Below are 22,902 nucleotides of genomic sequence, written 5' to 3'. Positions count from 1 at the left end.
TGAAAATATTTTTTTTTTTTAAATTACATTTATATCAAAACCTTCAGACTTTCAAACATCAACATGTCATTTATTAATATATATTTGTGTCTAAATGACATATAAACATCTTTTCTTATTTTATTTTGCCTGGAAACGCTTGCATGTCGCGTGAAAAATAGGCGTCGGTCCCTATTTCTAGCGCGCGTTTTTGGAGTTTTGGATTATTGAGTCTAAAAAAAAAGCTGAAATTATGAATTATTTTTGACTGATATTTGCAATCGGAGGATGTTAAGTGAACCACAGAATGTCAAATTTTAGTCAGGATACTGTTTTGAATACTTGAGCATTATTTTCAAATGCTATAAAATCCAAAAAGAAAGTTTGAAACCATGCATCCATGTTATTTTCGGGCAATTTGGTTGGAAGGAACGAATTCAGTAAACTCCCTGAACTGAATGATCGCTGTCGTGGCATCTCTTTATCCACACGCCTCCATCACGTGTTCATGTGTTGATTTACTTCAGTCAAAACCACGACAGCACTAATCGTGGTGAGTAATAACATCTCTATTTCCAAACATCAGGGTTTGTATTGGCTGACCGCACAATCGACGTTGAACAAAAAAGGGGAACTTTGCTGAACATCGCACTGAAACTTAAATTCTTCATACAGGTTTCAACAGAAATGAATTTGGGATGGAGCAAATATTCGTAGGTCTGAAGAATAATGTGACTGCGCCTTATCCATCCCCGCTACAGCGCTCCCCAACATCCAACAGGAAATGCATCAAATCAAACAAGCTGTGTCTCGGTAATGGTTTAACGTGCACAATTTTACTTCCCCTCGAAACATAACTCTATACGTGACATGACTTGATCAACCTGGTCCAACCAAGGCAAACAAACAAATGATCGGGAGCCTGGAGTGTGCCATTGTGACTTCATAAAATTAGCATTTAAAAGATTCAATTTTTCAATCGGTAATCCCTTTTCTTATTCTGTTCTTAAAAGCTATAGCGCGTAACTTTTTGATATTAATGAACGTCAGTTACGTTCAAGCCGTTGCCAAATGAGTTGCTACAAAGCTAATTAAGACTATCATTGATTGTGGCGTCCGGCCACTTTCCCGCGCAGAAAATGACCTCTTCTGAAGAGTCCATCATGTTGTTTTTAATCCTTCGTGTCCTCCTTGGCTACTAGCAGCTGAGGAGCACTATAGCTTTAAATTATTTTTTTTTAAATGGAATTTAAAAATGTTTTAAAAAAGTTTGTTTCATATTCCAGAATCACTTTTTATTGGTTTTGAAATAAACCAACTTAATAATTGATCGTAACCAAACACAAAAAAAAAGTAGCACACTCCATACTCAGAACATAGAGACAGAGCACATTGCGTCATACTCTGAAAGCCACGCCCACCCACTTGTGTTGTGTGAAGGTTTTCGTCCTCGTCAATTTCCTCTGCTAACAAACAACAGAAACATGCCTAAAAGCTGCTGTGTTGTGATCTAACGTTATGTCCGAGGTTACGTTTGCAGCATGCATTTTGTTACCAAGTCAAATATCCAAAGGTTAGTTTTAGGCTAACGATATGTCTGTAAGTTAAGCTAAAGCATTTTGTTACCAAGTCAAATATCCAAAGGTTAGTTTTAGGCTAACAATATGTCTGTAAGTTAAGCTAAAGCATTTTGTTACCAAGTCAAATATCCAAAGGTTAGTTTTAGGCTAACTATATGTCTGTAAGTTAAGCTAAAGCATATTGTTACAGAGTCAAATATCTAAATGTTAGTTTTAGGCTAACCATATGTCTGTAAGTTAAGCTAAAGCATTTTGTTACAGAGTCAAATATCTAAATGTTAGTTTTAGGCTAACCATATGTCTGTAAGTTAAGCTAAAGCATTTTGTTACAGAGTCAAATATCTAAATGTCAGTTTTAAGCTAACTATACGTCTCTAAGTTAAGCTAACACACTTAACGTCGGACATATCGTTAGCTTAGTGTCTCACCGTTCTCTCTGCTGATTCCTCATGTCTGTTTCCACTCTTGTCTTCATTTAAGCTCAGTTTTTCAGGTCGGCAGCTTATAAAAACTTAAGTTCTGGGTTATTTACCCTGTTGGTAGTTGAGATCACCACACAGCAGCTTTTAGGCATGTTTCTGTTGGTTGCTAGCAAACGTAATTAACGAGGTGGAAACCTTCACTCAATACAAGTCAATGGAGAGTGGAGAGTTGTCCCCCCCTCCGGTGGGGGTGGGACTTTAATGCTCTCTGTCTCTATATATTTCCCTAAGTACATCTGTACAATCTAAGACGACTCTGCATCCAACAATACTGAAGAAGTAAACTCTCCGTTTGCCCACATTCTGCTGCGGCTGTTGCAGTTGTTCTTGTTGTAGATGGTCTTCTTGCTCTTGTTGCTGTGAATATTATTCTTTCCTTTTTTGGCAGAGTTCATTCATTGGAGTTAAGGTCATCGCTACAGATCTGTCGTAGTCCAAAATGTCCAAGTCCAAATGGCTTTTGTGTCGTTTAAATGTCCTCAATTAAACATCGTTTACAGGTCACATGGCCAACATCTGGGATTATAGGAGACTGTTACCATGGAGAGGAGCTGTGGAGCCAACATGGCTGCCACTTAAAAGAAAACATTTGTTCCAAAAAAAGTGTCATGTACATACTGTATGGCTGTGCGTAGGGTTTAGTACTACAGCTTTGAAGCTCCACCCCCTCTCTTGTCTTTGAGTGCTTTAGGTGTGTACACACACATGCACATGCACACGCACACGCACACACACACACACACACACACACACACGCTAAATAATGTTTGTGCAAAGAAAATAAATGACAAAAATCAGACTCCAAACAGTCTGATAGATGAAGAGATGAACTACATTCAGCTACAACAGCCTGTGATAGTGCAATATCTACACACACTCAGACACACACAGAGACACACACAGACACACACACACACACACACACGCACGCACGCACACACATCTCAGTGGCGACGTTGGTTTCTCCTCCGCGAGCTCCCTTGCCATTTCTGGACAGACAGACAGACAGACAGAAAGTGAAGTGAATGATCTGTCACCTAAACCATAGATGTAAAATAAAACCTGGGATTAAATGGTTGAACAAAATGGCAAGTTTAGTGCAAAACTAACTACTTACAATGTATCATTTTATACCCAAATTTCCATTCAAATGTTAACGTTAAGCTGATGCAACAGGATGCATTTAATACAGTTACAGTACAATTCAGTATCAACTTAAAAAGCCTCCACCTGTGTGTGTGTGTGTGTGTGTGTGTGTCGCACCTTGACCTTCTTGCGCATTTTATCCCTCCACCTTTGAGCAATGGAGTTGTCAATCAGGAGTAACCTGCAACCACAAATACAGAGTGAGGTTTCCCACAGGGTTTCATAGTGAAAGGGACTCTAGCTAACAAGGTTATGAAACCTTAGTCTGCCTCTCTCTCTCTCTCTCTCTCTCTCTCTCTCTCTCTCTCTCTCTCTCTTTTCCATGACAAAGACGAGACGATGACGAGACTGCACCAATGTCCAAAAACGCTGACTAAGACTTGGCAGCAGGTAACGTTAGCATACCGTTAGCTAGTTAACACTACACTTGGCAGCAGGTAACGTTAGCATACCGTTAGCTAGTTAACCATTACACTTGGCAGCAGGTAACGTTAGCATACCGTTAGCTAGCAGTTGGATTTAACAGTTAAAATGCTGACAGCTAAACGGTGTAAAGGTTTGTCTCTATTTCCAACACGAGACGTACGACAGTCTGCAGCTGCAGTTGTAGTTGTCTGAAAAACAACACATGTTGCGTTCACTTGAAATACGCCTCGCAAGTTTTGTGCTGCATTTATTTTATTGTAAAATATCCCTTTCCCATGCAGTGGTTGTTTTTGTCGTTTACTGGTGAAATAAAGAAGAGGCTCAATATTTATATAACTTTATAGCATTTATTTATTTTTATAACTATTTGACTGAAATGGTTATCAGAAATAATTTATTTAAAAAAAAAAAAAAAAAAAAAAGACTAAAATGTTTTGACTAAAACTTGACTAAAATGGCGAGACTTTTGGTCGACTAAAACTTGACTAAGATACCTTGAGTTCTCTTTTGACTAAAACTATACTAAAATGACGAGACTTTTAGTACACTAAAACTTGACTAACAAAATATTTTGGCACAAGACTAAGACTAAATTAAAAATAGGTGACAAAATTAACACTACTCAGCGTCCGATCCCGACGCAAAAATCCCTCTTCAGCGTCTGTACGGGACGCAACGGCTGGCGTAAGATGACGCAATGTTAAGAGAGACAACGGTAGAGAGTAGTATGTAGAGAGACAGCAGTAGAGAGTAGTATGTAGAGAGACAGCAGTAGAGAGTAGTATGTAGAGAGACAACAGTAGAGAGTAGCATGTAGAGAGACAACAGTAGAGAGTAGTATGTAGAGAGACAACAGTAGAGAGTAGCATGTAGAGAGACAACGGTAGAGAGTAGTATGTAGAGAGACAACAGTAGAGAGTAGTATGTAGATAGACAACAGTAGAGAGTAGTATGTAGAGAGACAACAGTAGAGAGTAGTATGTAGAGAGACAACAGTAGAGAGTAGTATGTAGAGAGACAACAGTAGAGAGTAGTATGTAGAGAGACAGCAGTAGAGAGTAGTATGTAGAGAGACAGCAGTAGAGAGTAGTATGTAGAGAGACAACAGTAGAGAGTAGTATGTAGAGAGACAGCAGTAGAGAGTAGTATGTAGAGAGACAACAGTAGAGAGTAGTATGTAGAGAGACAACAGTAGAGAGTAGTATGTAGAGAGACAGCAGTAGAGAGTAGTATGTAGAGAGACAACAGTAGAGAGTAGTATGTAGAGAGACAACAGTAGAGAGTAGTATGTAGAGAGACAACAGTAGAGAGTAGTATGTAGAGAGAAAAGTGTTAAAAAAAAAAGGTTCAAACACTTAAAAAAAACCCTCAAAATTAAAGTAAAAAAAAAAAAAAAAAAAAAAGGCGCCAGACAGCACTTTTTACCTGGACGTCTCCTCGTTCTCGTAGCCCATGATGAGGAAATCCGCTCCAGGAGTCAGAGGAGGACACAGGCAGGAGGACGAGTAGTAGAGCGTCTGCGTCTCGTTGGGAATGTTGACCAGCGAAGACTTGAACACCTCCTTCACCTCCACCACCGCTGAGGGCTCCAGACCGCGGTTCCTCACCTCCCTCACCCTGGCTCGGATCACTGGAGGACACAGGCAACACCATGCATTCATCCATTCATTTATTTTTTCAGCCTTTATTTAAGAGATGTTCCGATACCTGGATCGGAAAACTCTCCGATCCAGCCTAAAATGCTGGTATTGGTATCGGCCAGGACTGGAGTTTAATGCACCGATCAGATACCACGTAATTTAGCATCATATCACATCCATACAGGGATAGTAGTATACAGCGGTTATACATCATATCACATCCATACAGAGATAGTAGTATACAGCTGTTAAAAAAATAAATACGTGGCCGGGTTAAACAGAGAGGTTTATGGTTTATTTATATCCAGGGTTCAAATCCGACTTGTGACGATTTCCTGCATGTCTTCTCTCTCTCTCACCTAGCAGTCCTATCAATTAAAGGTGGAAGAGCTCAAAAATAACCTTTCAAATAAAATACATATGACACACTGGTATCAGATCGGTTATGGCTGATACACACGTTCAGGTATCGGAAAGCAAAAAATGGTATCGGAACATCTCTACTTTATTTAACCAGAAGTCTCTTGAGATTAAAATATATTTTTCGAGGGAAAAAAAAAAACGCCCCATCTTTAGTCGTTTTGGTCTTGGTCCAGTCAGAATTCTTTGGTGATTTTTTTTTAATGGGTTTTCATCCTGAATGACTTATTTCCAAGAAACTTTGGAACACATTTCTAGTAAACACAAGAACCAAAACGGTGCTTTTGCAGAATTCTTTGTGGAGGAACTCAGTTTTACAGATTTATATTCCAGTTTTCTAGTCTTGACGACCACTTGAAGCGCACATATCTGCCGATTAAATAAACTAATCGATAAGTAGACAAACTCTTATGAGTGTTAGTCGACTAAGAATTTCTTAAGTCTTAAGTCTGAAAGCATGTCAAAACACACAAGGACGAGCACACATGGACACATTGGACACTGCACACGCAGGGCAGGTTTTCTAAACTCTTGGTTTTAAGAATAAAACCTGGAGAAATTATTTCAATTGTCTCTGGCCCCCAGATATCCACCACTCTGGTACTAGTCTCTCATTGCCAGACCTTCCTCCACAGCCCTGCGGAGGAAGGTCTGGCAATGAGAGACTAGTACCAGAGTGGTGTAGCAGTGTTGGATTTGACTGTAAAACCAGTGTTAATTAGCAAAGAGAGAGCACCAGCTGTCAACTTATAAAGACCACCTTGTTGTGCACTCTGACGTGCCACCACGCTTCACTGAACTCCTCCGTTGTAATTATATCTGAATATTTTGAAAGTGAGCTCTTGTTTTTAATGATGGCTGACTGAAAAAAAAAAAAAGAAAATCTAAAATCTACCCCAATTGGATTCTGTGGCCAGAGGCATTAGCAAGCTCAAGAAGTCCACATGGAAATCTCTGATGGATTTGCCAAAAAAAAAAAAGCCTGTGTGCGCTCTGTAATCATGTGGAAAAGCCTTTCTGGGCATTTAGCTTCAGTGAGTCTAATTTAATCTAAGTAACCAAAATTTTTCCTTTTACACGAAGAGGAGGAAAAACAAGTCAGAGAGAAAGAATCCGCTCAAGAGTTTCGTGATACTAAAAAAGAACCTCGTCCATGATTGGCTGTCAGGTGCGATGCTCAGACCACTTTCTCACGTCAAAACCTAAAAAGGTTTAAACCTTTTAATCAGGAAGCACACCATAACAAGGTTACAAAAGTATTAAGAGCTGCCCCCTCTTAGTCGATAAGTCGGTCGTTTTGGTCTTTGTCGACTAGTTGATTAGCCATTTTTTATGGTGTTTGGTGTTTTAAGCCCCCAACGTTGTCTTCCAGGCAGTGCTGCATGGAAGACACTAGGGTTAGGCAGCAGTTAGGTTTTTTTGCAGGATGATAGGGGAAGACTCATCCCTGATTGGCTCGCCAGGGATGATAAGAACTATTTCAACAAACGGTGGCATATTCCTTTAACCCTTACCCTCACCCTAACCATAACCTAATTCTATCCCTAATCCTACAACCATGTCTTAAGCCTCAAACAGCCCTTAAAACTTGGGGGCTCCAGCATTTTGGCCCCACAAAGTTGTTGGGACCCCACAAGTTATTGGACTTCTGGTTTTTGGATCCCACGAATGAAGTTAAACAAGAACACACAGACACACACAGACACACACAGACACACACAGACACACACACACACACACACACACACACACACACACACACACACACACACACACACCTCATTGGGATAAACTACGGGGAAGGAGTCAATGCTCACATCAAACTTATTTTATCATCTCATATAATTACTGATCAATTCTAAAACAGAGTGAAAGTCCCAGATGACTCACCGTAGTTGTAGTTCTTCTCCTTGTAGGTTGTCAAATTCAGATTGACTTTCTGACACTTACAGCGATCTACAGACACACAAACACAAAGTGGGTGAAAACCAGACAGACAGAAACTGTGTTCAGGTGTGGTGGCAAATTTTATTTTAACCATTTGTTTAATGATATTAACCATTGGTTTAATGATTGTTTTATAACGCCACAAGATTTAGCTTCTTCATGTGTAGATTCAAAAGGCTCCAAGTGAAATAGTTGGCAACCGTGAACTATAGCCCAGTAGAATTATTTTGTTCTACTAGTTTGAACCTTCTCACGTTGTTGACTTTTTAGCAGACGAAGTCGAGAAGGCCACAAACCGTGTCTCCTTCTGCCTCCTGACATAAACTGTTGTTTAGGCTAATGAAAAGAACAGGAGCAGAGGGGAAGGTGAGACAATGGTGTGACTGTTAATGATGTCCTCTCTTCAACTATGGCCATACTAAAAGATACATTTAGAGGGGTGGCTTAACAGAGTTTCTTCACTATATGATGTTTGGATGTTTAGATTTTAGGTTAGAAAGACATTTTCAGTTGTGCTGCGTGTACCTTTGAAACTGTTTTCTCCATTTGCAAATGTAAATAAATACTCAAAAGACCAAACTTTGGTTTAATTCTCAAACGGTCGTTATTCGTTTTGATTTTATTATGAATATCACTAACGCTGCTGCTTCAAGGAAAACTTCCACCACACAGGCTCTTTGAATGTCCACATTTCCAGACTGAATTTGTCACGTTGTGTTCACATTATATGGGGCGAATCCTAAACATTGGAAAGAGTCCCATGATTAGGAATTACGAGCGTTAGGGTTAGCGTGAGAACTCCACATATCTAGCAAAAAACGCTTGTTTTTAAAATAATGGGTGACGAATTATAAATGGGGTGTCTGGTGGTCATCCCACAGGAATTTTTTGAGCATCAAACGCTTAATTTCCTGCATTCTGGTGAAACTTTCTGCAACAATTTGTGCCTTTTCTGCATTTAAATGTCTTAATTTATGTAAATAGTGTATATATATATATATATATATATATATATATATATAGCATATATAGCAATCCCAGAAGTGGCACTTCGTCAATATAGACTATGCAAAATCTAATGTAATTTTAATACTTTCACCCAAGAAACGCGTGTTCATTCCTCAGGAGTGTTTTAATCCAAACCACGATCGATGGTTTTGGTCCCTTAACTTAACTGTCCGTTTCTCGGGTAAATGCCGCAGCTGTATCCCTTTCTAGCCGTAACCAGTAAACCGACAGGTTACCTCCATTTGGTACTGTGCTGCAGTGAAGGTTGTTGGAGTCCATTGGGAAGTCTGGACTGGATTCTGTCAGAGGATCAAACCCAGAAAAAGGCAAATTGGTTAAACCGGTTTGTGTTCATGTGCACGCTAATGAGAAACACACAGTTTCTCTGAAGTGGTATGTCAGTTGTATTCACCCAAAATGCTGTTTATGATGAAAAATCAACCTAACATCTAAGCAAACCGCTCACACAACAAGCTAGAGAGGATGTTCAAAGGTCAGCCTCACCTGGGTTACACCTGACTGGGTCCTGGTAGTATGGATCTACAGAGACAGAGAGGCGCTGGTCAGTGGCAAAGAATAGCAAATGTTGAACCACCTTGCGGTTTTAACCAGACCCTCTATAGTGTCCCTTAGAGGCTGCTGTGTTCATTACAGCCGCAATGTGAAATGTGGTTGACAGAATACACAACTATACACAAAACAGAGAACAAACAGACTACACAACAGCCATAAGTGCATTGAATAGTGCTGCTAAAGTATAGTTCCCACCACTTATCTACGTCAATAGAGCTATGAGCAATTTTTAAATGTGGATGCCTGCATGGGTGTGTCTATGTGTTTTTAGCATTAATATGTATGCAGTAGTAGCATTCTTTATTTATCTATTTATTTATGCATACATTACCTCATAGATGTTTGGCACTTACGACAAATATTCTATATGTGTCAAACTCAAGGCGCGCGGACCAAAAATGTTGGCCCCCACCTGCAATTACGCGACACTCGAAGCAGGATTTTGGCAGATTTGCTGACTTTGAGACTTCGAAATTCCCAGACAAACAGAGATTTCATATTCAGGCTGTGAAACGGGTTGTTGTGAGTCGGCTGTGTGGTAGCAGCTTTTAAAAATGTAATCATTGTTTTTGCTTGATTTGCTGAATTTTACGAAGACTAAGGAACGTTTTTTGCTTTGTTAGGGCTTTATGTCGACCAAACTAAGTGAGAAAGCTATATATTAGACATGCAATAATACAGTCAAAAATATTTTAACCCCTTAACGCCGACTGTCGCTAATTTGCATCAAACCCCTTCCATTCCGACTGCAGGCGAGATAGCGTGTGTATTCCCCCCAATGCCGGTTTGTTTACATGCGATACATACCTAGGAACCTTTTGCATGCACTGGTTTCTCGTAGGACCGGTCGGAGTGGGAGATACATCCGGTTCACGTAAGCGAAATTAACCCTAACCCTAACCCTACCCCTACACTAATCCTACCCCTAAACCTAATCCTACCCCTAAACCTAACCCTACCCCTAACCCTAAAGAAACTACTGTCCATGTTAGGGAGTAGGAGAGTGTTTTCTTTCTTGCTGTTGTCAAGATCCATGTATTTGTAATTTACAGTTTAGAAGTTCTAACAACTTTGTGACATGAATAAAATCTACTATGTGTTTTATTAATTTTACCATTTTGTAAAGAATTTTACCATAATGCCTGTTGTAGCTAATTTGCATCATACCTAAATTTATATCTATTCCATATGCTATAGACAAATTAACAATCTCAACTTAATTTAGCATCAGCTTGGAGCCAGAAACACACATAATATTTTGTTTATATAATTGTGAATAAATTCAGGCGTCAAGGGGTTAAATCATAAACTACACGTCAGGCCCTTGATGTGATTCTCCTTTTCCAGTGTGGCTCTTAGAGTTTGACATCCTTGATTTAACTGTTGTTGGAGCAAGTGAAGGAGTTCAAGTGTCTTCGGGTCTTGGCTGGAACGCAAGTTTGGCAGGTGAATGAATTAGAGCAGCGTTATTATTGGTAATGGGAATTCTGTACAGGACTGCCAGGGTTAATTTGATATCCTCCCCCATGGTTGTGAGCTTTGGGTAGTGACTGCAAAATTGAAATTGAAACACGACTGTGTCTATTGTGCAGATCTAAACAATACCCAACAATTGCGTTTCTTGTTAGGCGGCAAACTTGTGCCTGTAGTAGTTATCGAGAGAGCAAACGAGGAAGTAAGGTGACAAAGTACGATACATCCATCATCAGAAGGCAGATTTGGGGTGTTGGATGAGTCAAATGACACAGGACTTGACAGTAGGGCTGCAACTAACGATTATTTCCATTTCGATTCATCTGTTGATTATTTGATTAGTAGTTTGGTCTCTAAAATGTAAAGTTTTTTTTAAATCTGTGTTTCCCAAAAAGCCCAAGATGACGTCCTCAAAAGTCTTCTTTTGTCCACAACTCAAATATATTCAGTTTACTGTCACAGAGGAGAGAAGAAACTAGAAAATGTTCACATTTAACAAGCTGGAATCAGAATTTTTTTACTTTTGTCTTAAAAAATTACTCAAACCGACTAATCGATAATCAAAATAGTTGGTGATTAATTTAAGAGTTGACAAATAATCGATTAATCTTTGCAGCTCTACTTGACACGGTGCATGAACCAAAAAGTCAACGGTCATTTTGAAATGAACTGATGTTTAACATAAAAATACATGAATACAAACATGGCTCTAGTCTTGTTTATGCTTCACCCGTTCCCACCAGGTGAAAGGTTACTTCTCGTTGGTTTCATTTTTGTCTTTAAATGCAACAGCTAGCAGTGAATGAAGACAAAATGTCTGTGGCTGCTTTAGATTTCGGGTTCCAACCGGAGACAAACTTTGGCAACAGCAACTTTCGGACTGGGGGCTGGCTACTGGCTGCTGAAAACCCCTGGAATGACATGGGAGCGTTCAAACCGTGGCTGAGCCTCAGCAAATCAACAAATCACACCGAGGGAAAATCCCCAAACCCAGCTGAGCCGCGGCCACTCAGGGAGATACGTGGGTGTATCGTTATGGAGGTCAAGGGGGATTGAGATGAGGGCTTTTTTCAGGACTTGCAGGTTCCAGGACCTGTTTAAAGAAGCGGAGGACAGTGAGGGTTTTATTGAGTGTAAAAAGGAGTGGGCCGTCTGTATAAAGGAGCTCTTTGAGAAAGTCAGTGGGAGTGAAGTCGGAGGGGAAATGAGTCACGCTATCTGTTTGGGAAGGAGCAGAAAAAAAACTGCTGAGAGAAGAAACCTGATAAAAAACATCCCCTGGCTCCCCTGGTTTATATTACATTATTACATTTCCTTTTTCTACATTTTCACTTTCTCTTAGCCATGTCTCTGCTTTTCCGCCCTCTTGTACAAAGCAGTTCACATGTTTTTGACCCTCCGCTGCCCTGGAATACAAATCTCAGTCATACATATACTAAAAGATGATAGTAATCCAAATGGCGTAGTGATACCTGGTCCCTCTGCCTTGACGATGGCCTCCGGTGATATGCAGACTCCGCGGTCGTACAGCGGCAGCTCGCTGCAGGCCAGGCTGTCGGGCCAGCTGTGGTTGTAGCGCTTCATCACCGGCTCGCAGCCGTTCTTTGCCCGCTCGCACACCGCCTTGCACGGTTTGATGGGCTCGTGCTGGAAGTCGATGGTGCAGATGGGAGCGTACATGGCACACAGGAAGAAGAGCAAATCCGAACTGCAGCCGGTACCTGAACAGGCAGGAGAAAACAGACAGGAGTGTTAATGGTATATTATTCTCAATCGGTGAGAATATCTATAATATATGGGTTGAGTCGCTTTAACCGTCCTGTTGTCCCCGGGTCAAATTTGATCCATTTTCTTTCAACCAAGTTGTCAAAAAAAAAGAACGTGTGTGGTTCCCTGCAACGCTCTTTACAAGTAAAATAAATGATCTCTTCACTGCCTTCATTGAATTGTGATGATTTATTCAATCTGTAAAGACACCGTTATAGCGGACCACTAACGTTAGACCCAGCAGCAGGGGGTCAGAGGACCACTAACGTTAGACCCAGCAGCAGGGGGTCAGAGGACCACTAATGTTAGACCCAGCAGCAGTGGGTCAGCAGACCACTAACGTTAGACCCAGCAGCAGTGGGTCAGAGGACCACTAACATTAGACCCAGCAGCAGTGGGTCAGCGGACCACTAACGTTAGACCCAGCAGCAGTGGATCAGAGGACCACTAACGTTAGACCCAGCAGCAGTGGGTCAGAGGACCACTAACGTTAGACCCAGCAGCAGTGGGTCAGAGGACCACTAACGTTAGACCCAGCAGCAGTGGGTCAGCGGACCACTAACGTTAGACCCAGCAGCAGTGGGTCAGAGGACCACTAACGTTAGACCCAGCAGCAGTGGGTCAGACCACTAACGTTAGACCCAGCAGCAGTGGGTCAGACCACTAACGTTAGACCCAGCAGCAGTGGGTCAGAGGACCACTAACGTTAGACCCAGCGGCAGTGGGTCATTGGACTGCTAACGTTGGGTCAGCGGCATGCTAACGTTGCTAGCTTGTAACGTTACTACTCCGCTGCTCGTTTGTCCGTTACTGCAAAACCTCTGCTCTGCGACTTGCCGGGAAGTCGGCTTATTATCGGAAGTTTATATGTTACAACGACAATGGTACAGATAAAAATGGCCACTGCTGAATGGAAATGGCCTTTCTATCCATTTTATTTCTCCGGGCCTGATAGTGACTGCCACGTCATGCTGTTGGTTTCACTCAGGACGGGACCAGACACAGGTTCGACACTGGGAACAGGATTGCAGAGCGGTAGGACTGAGGTTTGGCTGCACAGCTTCACAACCGAGTCACAGAAATAGTTGTGAACTTGTGACCTGAAACTGCTTCCAGCGTTTTGGCCTGCAGGTCATTCATTAGGGACATTTTTATGGCATTGCCTTTCCACTTTCTCTCCACTCCTCTGACCTCAGCTTAACTCTGACTTCAGCCAAAAGCTTAAATGTATTTATCGAAGACCGATGTGCATGCATCGTGAAATGTCACAGCAGTTAATGAGGTTGTCTACATGCCTTTAAATTTTAATCTTTTTTTTTTTTTTTACTGTTTAGGACATTTAAAATGGGTCTGTGCTACAAAGTTTGAGATGTTTACATCACGCAAAAAGTGCTATTCAAAGTTAGTTCAGTTAGCTAACTCACTGCATCATATATGTGAATCAGTGATGGAGTACTCGAGTCCTGGACTCGAGATGCTATTCTCTGGACTTGTGACTCGACTGGGATTCATGAAATAGGACTCAGAAGTTGGATAAAGTTTCTGACTACTAGTATGTGTAATCAACAGTGGAATTTGCTATTCTCTGGACTCGTGACTTGACCTCAGGTAATGGTGACTCGACTCTGACTCTTTGGTGACTTAACATTGGGGACTCAAGACCTGACTCAGACTTGTCAGTTGGTGACTCGACTACAAAACTGCAGTGTATATTTTGTAGCTGCATTTTTTAATTTCTTCATGAAATGCACAATGATACTTGAAAAGTTATTCACAGGGGAAAACAAAAGAAAAGCATACATAAGAATGTAACTTTCTCAGGCTGTGATCACACTTGGCGTCTTTTTTTGACAAGAAAAAGTTGACTAGCGCGCTTTTGTAGTAAAAAAAAAAAAAAAAAAATAGAAAAGCTGGCAGCGTTTTGGTTCCAAAAAGCAGCTGACAGTGTCTTTTGTTGCAAAGACAACAGCTACTGCTATAGTAACCTAGCTAGAGCACTATGTGGAGCGGTGCTAACGTTAGATAAAACAAAGTGGTGGAGCGAGAGAAAGAAAAGAACAGAGAGAGAGAGAGAGAGAGAGAGAGAGAGAGGTGCTAACATTAGATAAACAAAGCACCAAAGCGAGGTAGAAAAAGAACAGAGAGAGAGGTGCTAATACTAACGTTAGATAAACAAAGTAGTGGAGCGAGCTAGAGAAAGAACAGAGAGAGAGAGAGAGAGAGAGAGAGAGAGAGAGAGAGAGCGGTGCTAACGTTAGATAAACAAAGCGGTGGAGCGAGCTAGAAAAAGAACAGAGAGAGAGGTGCTAATGCTAACGTTAGATAAAACAAAGTGAGTTCCCTGTACAGGGAGCACCCGGTCATACCGTACAACTATATAACTATAAAAAAGAAGTTGGTGCTGGCGTTTAAAAAAGCGCTCCGGACCTTTTTGAAAACACGGTTTACTCCGCAGTATTATAACGTAAAACAGACTCTGGCAGCTTAAAAAAATATATATACGCAGAGTGTGAACATAGCCTTAATATGTAAAAAACATGTTGTCATGCATGGTTGAATTTAGAGATTTTGGGCTGTTTATGTTCCCCAGCACGTCTTCTTTCAGACTAGAGGAAAGAAAACATTTATTTTACTAAACTTTGTCTATTTGTGCCTGTAGATTTCTCCTAAATTCACAGAGAGAGAGATTCACGGCAGAGAGAGACATCAAGACAAAGAAAGTGAAACTGGGGAAAACAGGAGACTGAAAAAAACTAAAGAAAAAACTCCAGCAACATTTGACAGTTTACAGACGGAGACGGTGTACGTACAGAACGTGAAGGTTTGCAGAGCAGCGTTATTAGCTCAACTTATCTAAAACACACACAGGTTGTGATATTCGGTATCAGCTGGAGTGTCGAGGAGGAAGAGAAAACACAAAGAACTGGGAAAAAAAAAAAAAAGAGAGAAAGGTTTCACCAGTTCCAGTCCGTTAAATACTGAAATGTTACTGGACTAAAAGGCTTTGATACATGTCTTATTCATCTGAATCTTATTGCATGTATACTACAAAACTCACTCCACCTTTTTATTGATTTCATAATACCGTGAGTGGCTTATCTCATGAACAATATGTACATATTGGTACAATGCACTGTAACTCGTAAGCCCTACTTACTATTGCAATGACACAGACCTAACCCAAAATCTTTTTTTCTAATCCCAACTAGTGCTTTTGGTGTCTAAACTGAACGGTCGATGTCACGCGATGCTCACCTTTTGCCAGCTAAACTAAATTACTCATTGGCTTAACCCTTATGTGGTCTTCCCACCCACAGTGTCCTCTCGGGGCAAAACAATTTTTTTTTTTACGTTTTTTTTCCGATGACTTTGACCATTTTTCTGACATTTTTGTCCCTTTTATTGACAGTTTTTTTCAACGTTTAACAAATTTTTTTTCACTTCCACTACCACTAACACCAACTTCTAAACACTATAGTTTCTTAGTTTTGGAATTCATTGTTGTATATGAAGTTAATACCTCAGTTAAAAAAGCTGAAATTAGGAATCATTTTGACTAATATTAGAGGAACGTAGGTTGATGGATAATCAGAGACTGGTGTAAAGTATGTCCAAGTTTAGTCAGGATACCGTTTAAACCATTTAATTTATTTTTTCAAATGCTATAAAATTAAATAAAACGCTCAAAATTCTAAGACAGTAATGATCAGTAATTGTACTTATTTTTGGGTAATATGGTTAATAAGAAACCCATATTTCTGGTATTGAGATTTTGAAAACGGGTCAATTTTGACCCGAGGACAACAGGAGGGGTTAACTGTACCAACCTAAACTTGAATGGTCACGGGGGTCCAGTGCATCCTTATAGCATTGACATTGGGAGCATTTTAGCATGCTGATGCTAGCATTTAGCTCAAAGCACCGCTGTGTCTGTGTTCAGACTGTAGGCAAAAGTGACCCAAATCCCATTCATCTGATAGGTTTGCTTTTTAACATTCTTCCTGTCACTAATTTGAGTGACTGAAATGTTCTTTGAAATGATTGAAACTCTCTCTGGGAGAAACGGTTTCTCCAAAAAAGTGAAAAATATTTCTAATCATGAACATATTTTAGGGATCGACCAATTATCGACCTGGCTGATTATCGTGGTTGATATTTGGCTTATATGTTTCGGTTTTATGTGACTGTTATCAAATGAAGTTAATTGCCCCCTACAGCTCTGTAAGCAGTCTGCAGACAAACTGTTAGCACGTTGCAACTTCAGAAAGTTTTTTTACTGTGTATTATGTTCAAAGCTTCAGTTTTATTAGTTGCTTAAAACAATTGAGTGGAGGTATGTTTTCACAAGAGATTTGAGAAATATTTCAGCTTTAGGGCCAAATGATCTCATTATACTTTGGTCTGGAACAATTTTGGGCGTCACTAAACAGAAAGTGGAGTTTGTTCTGAACATTTTGATATGAAACACACGGGGATCAGTTCTATACAGATAACCTTTAAAAGGATAATTCAAGAAGACATCTAGAAATGCCCTTAAGGCCCTGACACACCTAGCCAATAATCGGCCGTCGGTGTGTCTGGGCCTTTAAACCTCAGAGGGTTCAACAAACGTTTGTGTTGGAGTTTGTAACATTCCAAGAAAGGGTTGGAAAAAGCGACAAAAACTTCAAAAAAGCAGCAAGAACTTCAGAAAAAAGCAACAAAAACTTCAAAAAAAGCAACAAAAATATCAAAAAAGTGGCAAAAATTTCAGAAAAAGTGACAAAAATATCAAAAAAGCAGCAAGAACTTCATAAAAAAGCGACAAAAACTTCAGAAAAAAGCGGCAAAAACTTTAAAAAAAGCGACAAAAACATCAAAAAAGCTGCAAAAACTTCAGAAAAAAGCGACAAAAACTTCAGAAAAAGAGACAAAAGCGTCGCCAAAAGTGACGAAATGTTAATTTTGATTCTTACTGCAAACGAATACCGTATCGGTTACATTAACAATCGGAATTGGCCCTGAAGAGTTGACCCCTACCATGTTTTGTCCTGTGAGTTTACACTAATGCCTCCTCTGCCTCCCAGGAACACTGGCCATTACTCCAACTAGTTCACTCCCTCTGCCCTGAGGCTGCTGAACGTGGAGTAAATGTATTTATTTAAATGCATTTTGCACAAACCTAATATTGGTTCTATGGGTTTAAAAAGAGTGGATTGTAATTTGGTATCAGTCCTTCCAGAAAAACAGAGAGTTTTTTTGTGATTGTTGCGGGCAAAAATGCGATGGAATATGCGGGATATTCAAGCAATTTTATGCGATGAAATTGCGGGAACTTGCAAAAATTGCAGTTTGATGAAAAATAGAAAAAGTGATTCCCCCTTCGATGATGGTCACGTCATTTCATAACGTCACTTCATAACGTCACTTCATAACGTCACTTCATAACGTTCCCATGGCAACAGGGGAAAGTGGCTTGTGTGAAGTAAACGCAACATTTTTTTACTTTCTGCTAAGATATATTATGGGATTTTTTTGCAACGAAAATGTGGGGATTATGAAATCATACAAGCCCCGCATATTTTGCACGGAAATCGGCAATTTATGCACCAAAAGTGCAGCGTATTTGAAAAAAATGCCCCCCCACATAAATATGCGGACTTTGGGTGATTTGGGATGCATTGAATTATGTGATCGCATAATCGCGTTTTTCTGGAGGGAATGTCTTATGTGCAATACACTCTGCACTTTACCGATTTTATTATTTTATCTTGTCTCTTTTTAAATCGTATTTTATCGTCTTTAATCACTTCTTATTATAAATATTTTTCTTGCATATTTATGGATCTCGCGCTCACGCATTCCCATATGCCTTTTTATTCGTGCTCCCTCCGTCATTGATGACTGGCAGTATGAATGTGTAAATATGTCTCGGTGGACTGAAAAAAAACCCTATATGCATCTGTTCCCCAATTAGTAGTTTATATCGACGATGTTCCACTTCTGGGGTTGCTCCGTTGCCGCAGGAAATTCCGCTGGCTGTCCCTCGTTCAACCGGATGTCCCGTCCCCTTCCTCTGTCTCTGTGTTGGGGTTCTAACCTCCGGTGGATTTGTGAGGACTATGGTTAACTGCTCCTCAGATCTCTGCAGGGTAAATCCAGACAGCTAGCTAGACTATCTGTCCAGTTTTCTGTCACACGACTAAAAACTACTTTTGAACGTCCACATGTTCTCAAACGGGGGTATGTGTCCCCCTAGGGGTACTTTGAAGAACTGCAGGGGTTGCGGAATATTTTTGGCAAAAGTTTTTTCAGTTACAAGGCTGTTGTCCAGAACATTGTTCCTCTTTATGTTTTTCAAAAATGTGACATTTGTTTCACCTTCTTTGAACCTATTCTCGCCTTCCTTCCTTCTACTGTCCTCCAGTTTCTTTCTTTCGCTTTTTTCGAAAGTTATGTCACTGTTTTTGAAGTTTTTGAGACCTATTTGTGTCTTACTTCCTTCCTTCTACTGTCTTTTCCCGAGGTTTTGTCTTTTTAACAGCTTTTGTCTCCTTTTCTCATCAGCATTTAAATGTTTTCCAGGTCCAAGGCTGTTGTTTAGTAAATCTATCGCTGACAGCGCTGTACTGTTCCTCTTTATATAGACTTTTTTTTTTCCTACCAAAAATGATCTACAGCTGGTCAGGGGGTACTCGGCTTAAAGAAACAATTCAAAAGGGGTACATTATTGAAAGAAGTTTGAGAACCACTTGTTTAAAGAAATGCCAATAAACCAGACTATGTTTTTCTCCCATCCCAGGAATGCTGTGTTGACTAGCCAGACCCTCCTCTGCAGGGCTGTGGAGGAAGGTCTGGCAATGCGAGACTACTATACAGTAGTAGTTCCCCAGGAGAGTGATTTGTGGTCTGACCGTGTTGGATCTACAGTCAAACCAGAAACCAACAGTGGGCTGTAACTCTGACCAACTCATTCAAAATATGGCCGCTTTATCACGGACTGCTGTTACAGGAGCCAACGATCTTTTCCCTTCTTGAGTAAACTCATTAGAACGAAGGGTTTCCACAACAATGTTCCCATGATCTCGGAGTGAACTGGTTTTAAGGTTTCCTGTCGCTCAGTCAGAAGAGTTCAGACCAGATCCAGCTCTGCAAACTGGTTTTATTCCTCCTGTAGATATGAAACAGGAGAACGAGAAGCCGCAGCCGCTGCCAACCACCTGGATTCTGAGTCGAGCCCGACCGATAAAGGATTTTTAAGGCCGATATCGATACAAATATTTGGCGATTTCAAAATCCGATATTCCGATATATCGGCCGATATGCATTTAAAAAAAAATAATCCAGAAAAGCGTCACAAAACATGAACAGATTTCCCTAACATTAGTTATTTGTTGTTATTTAGGAGTCCTCACTAAAATAATATGATAATGCAGTATAAAAATAAACTTGTTTTATTGTCACAACAGAACATCAAAATATATTAAAGTTCTGATAAATAAAATGTATAAAAATACAAACTTAAGATATGAAAATTAGACTGTTGCCAACAGTGACGCTGCAGAGCGCCCTCCGGTGGACAAACTATGCAACGCCAACAATACCTAATATCGGCCGATATTATCGGCCGATATTATCGGCCGATATTAGGTATTGTTGGCGATATATCGGCCCACCGATATATCGTCTGGCTCTAATTCTGAGAAAGTACTTTTATTCGTCCAACTTTTTGTCTCTAAGATTTCTACCTCAACTAATAAAAGGGATGTGAATTCAGTTTGTGGGGCTTGCAGCATTTAAAAGGTTGGATTTAAAGAGGAACTAGTCTGGATCAACAGCATCTTTTCCAGGATAATTGCCTTCCGCTGGATGCCCCTGCCTTCTGCTCTCTGGGTGTTGCCGTTCTCAAACTCCCTTCTCTTTAGGAAACAACAACAAACTTGGCAAGTTTTGAAGAAAATTTGTATTATGCAACAAGGCGGGCCTGCTTGGTTCTTTCAGGGAATGACTGTAAATATTTATAAAGAATATGTTTAAGTCATTTCCTCTCTAACTGGGACGTTTTGGGTTGGGATTGTTGTGGACCAAGTACACACGGAGATACACTGGTAAGATCTAATGAGGTTTAACCATGTATCAGCTAATTTAAATAGCTCACGTTACTGTATTGTGTCAACAGTTAACTTCATTTAACATTGTATGTGGCGGGTTTTTTTTGCGGGGTGCAAATGTCCCACCAAGTTCCTTCCTGAGACTATTTAGCAGAACCATCGTTGCTGCGTCTGGAGCTTAGCGCCACCCAAGACCATTGTGATTGGTTTAAAGAAATGCAAACAACCCAGGAGCGTTTTTTCACTCCTATGCCAGAATGCAGAAAATTGAGTCGTTTGTGTTGGTGTCAGTCAGTTAATGAGTCCATTAACAGGTGCACTATGAGTTCCTGCATGGTTTCAGCGCAATTTCATTTTTATCTGAAAATGTAGGCATCTCTCCTTGATCCGCTAGCTACCTGCCCCCTGAAAACACTGTGAAAAAGTCCAGTCTCGGGTGACAACACAGGGGTCGTAAACGTCAAACAAACACTATAGGGGCACAGGCTGTGCACCAAAATACAACAAACCCCTTCCAGCCAATCACCGACAAGATGGTTGGGGGAGGGGGTGGGGTGTTGACAGTTTGTCAGTTAGTCATGACAGTTACGGAAACATGGGGGGAGGGGCGATCTTGCTCGGTTTTGTTTGGTATTTACTGGTGTATAATTAGCAGGTTAATTAATGACCAGACTTCTAGCAAATACCCTTAAAAGGTGTTAAGAAAAGGTGTAAAAAAAATTGAGAAAATGCTCTTAGACCTCAGAGGGTTAAAGACAAAATTTTGAGATTAAAGTGGCACATTGGTCCTAACCCCTTTCCGTACTAAACTCACACAACGTGCAACAAAGAGTTTGAGCCAAACTTAAGTTGTCTGTGTAGGTGTCAGTCAGTTAATTTGTTAATTACGCTATTAAAAGGAGTTTTAAACAACGGGTAAAATACACCCTTTAAAAGCATTATTTATGTTAAACAAATACCACTAAAACATCACGAATAGGCTATACGGTTGTCTAAAGATTTAAAACAAAAATGTCAACCAAACAAAAGAAAGTTATAAAATATCCTTAAATGTAAACGTCAGGCTGCACGTTGTGCACGGTGGTGAAATGGTAAAATAAATTCACATAATCTGAATGCTAAACACTACGGAAGGGGATTAGGGCCAAATGTGAAAAAGACATTTGAGTGCTGAGTTTGAAGTCTTAATTCTGAGATTAAAGTTTATTTTATTTTCAGAACTCAAATATATTTTTCGCATTGGCCCAAATCCTCCTCCGTACTAAACTCATAAAAGTGCAACAAAGCTCTGTGTAGGTGTCAGTCAGCTGACTGACTTCTAGCAAAATACCCTTACAAAAGGTGTTAGGAAAATATGTAAAAATAGAGCAGATACTCTTAAAACCTCAGTGTTAAAGTGAGAATTCTGAGATTAAATTTTCAGAATTCAAATATATTTTTCACATTGACCCTAATCCTCTTCCGTACTAAACTCACATTAAATGCAACAAAGCATTTGAGTTGTCTGTGTAGGTGTCAGTCAGTTAATTAGTGGCCAGACATCTAGCAAATACCCTTAAAAAAGGTGTTAAGAAGATATGTAAAAATCGAGAAAATGCCCTCAAACTTCAGAGGATTAAAGTCATAATTCTGACTTTAAAAAACTAATTTACCTGTACTGATGTGGCTCTGTTTATAATTTATATTTCTCAATAAAAAGAAGTTAAAAAAAAAAAAATCTGACTTTATTTAAATGGCATCAAACTTCAGAGGATTAAAGTCATAATTCTGACTTTATTCTCAGGACTCGAATATATTTTTTCACATTGGCCCAAATCCTCTTCCGTACTAAACTCACATAAAGTGCAACAAAGCGTTTGAGCTGTCTGTAGGGGTCAGTCAGTTGATTAGTGCACTAAAGAGTTAATTGGCGGGATAATTAGTGACCAGACTTCTAGCCTAACTCACCCAGCAGCCCTTCAAACTGCTCAATGGCCAGCACCGCATTGTCCTGCGTGCTGTGGTGGAGGTGGTTCGGCATCTTGGTCATGTTCCACGGCATGGACCGGCACAGCGGGATACGCACCGACTCACAGGACGCAGCGCGGACCGCCGAAGCCGGCCACAGAGCGCAGGACACGGCCAGCAGAGACACGGAGAGTCCTGGGGAGAGCATGTCGGTCGCTCGGTCGGTTCAGAGAGGGGTAGCCTACAGTGGAGTCACGGCAGCGCCGTCGGTGCTCCGGGGAAGTCTCGGCCGCTCACGGTGAGTTAAATCCGAATAAGGACGTGAGTTTGCTGCTGATTGCTGAGTGCTTTTTGTGCCGCTGCTGCGGTCCGGTCTGCAGGCAGCTCGAGGAAGCGGGAGGAGCTGCTTTCTTATTCAGACTTT

At 40.5% G+C, this 22,902-nt stretch overlaps 2 protein-coding genes across 3 annotated transcripts in view; one reads left to right on the top strand and one right to left on the bottom strand.

Annotated features, from left to right (window-relative positions):
- Positions 1–2,401: 2,401 nt before the first annotated feature.
- The window catches only part of frzb (frizzled related protein), a 20,513-nt gene continuing 12 nt past the window's right edge, over positions 2,402–22,902 (bottom strand). Inside the window, exons 1-8 of the mRNA XM_028591749.1 lie at positions 22,479–22,902; positions 12,147–12,395; positions 9,133–9,168; positions 8,865–8,927; positions 7,564–7,629; positions 5,039–5,243; positions 3,305–3,368; positions 2,402–3,030 (exon numbers count right to left, since the gene is read on the bottom strand). The exon at positions 22,479–22,902 is cut by the window's right edge and continues 12 nt beyond it. Coding sequence (XP_028447550.1) covers positions 2,986–3,030; positions 3,305–3,368; positions 5,039–5,243; positions 7,564–7,629; positions 8,865–8,927; positions 9,133–9,168; positions 12,147–12,395; positions 22,479–22,686 — 936 coding nt within the window. The 5' untranslated portion in view covers positions 22,687–22,902 and the 3' untranslated portion in view covers positions 2,402–2,985. The remainder of the gene's footprint in view (positions 3,031–3,304; positions 3,369–5,038; positions 5,244–7,563; positions 7,630–8,864; positions 8,928–9,132; positions 9,169–12,146; positions 12,396–22,478) is intronic.
- The window catches only part of dusp19a (dual specificity phosphatase 19a), a 21,064-nt gene continuing 20,518 nt past the window's right edge, over positions 22,357–22,902 (top strand). For both annotated transcript variants that reach the window (XM_028591751.1, XM_028591750.1), the window contains exon 1: positions 22,357–22,776. The gene's annotated coding sequence lies outside the window, so the exon portion shown is untranslated. The remainder of the gene's footprint in view (positions 22,777–22,902) is intronic.

Source organism: Perca flavescens, chromosome 11 (genome assembly GCF_004354835.1).
Source record: "Perca flavescens isolate YP-PL-M2 chromosome 11, PFLA_1.0, whole genome shotgun sequence".
Taxonomy (NCBI): domain Eukaryota; kingdom Metazoa; phylum Chordata; class Actinopteri; order Perciformes; family Percidae; genus Perca; species Perca flavescens.
This window is presented reverse-complemented; position numbering and strand designations above follow the sequence as displayed.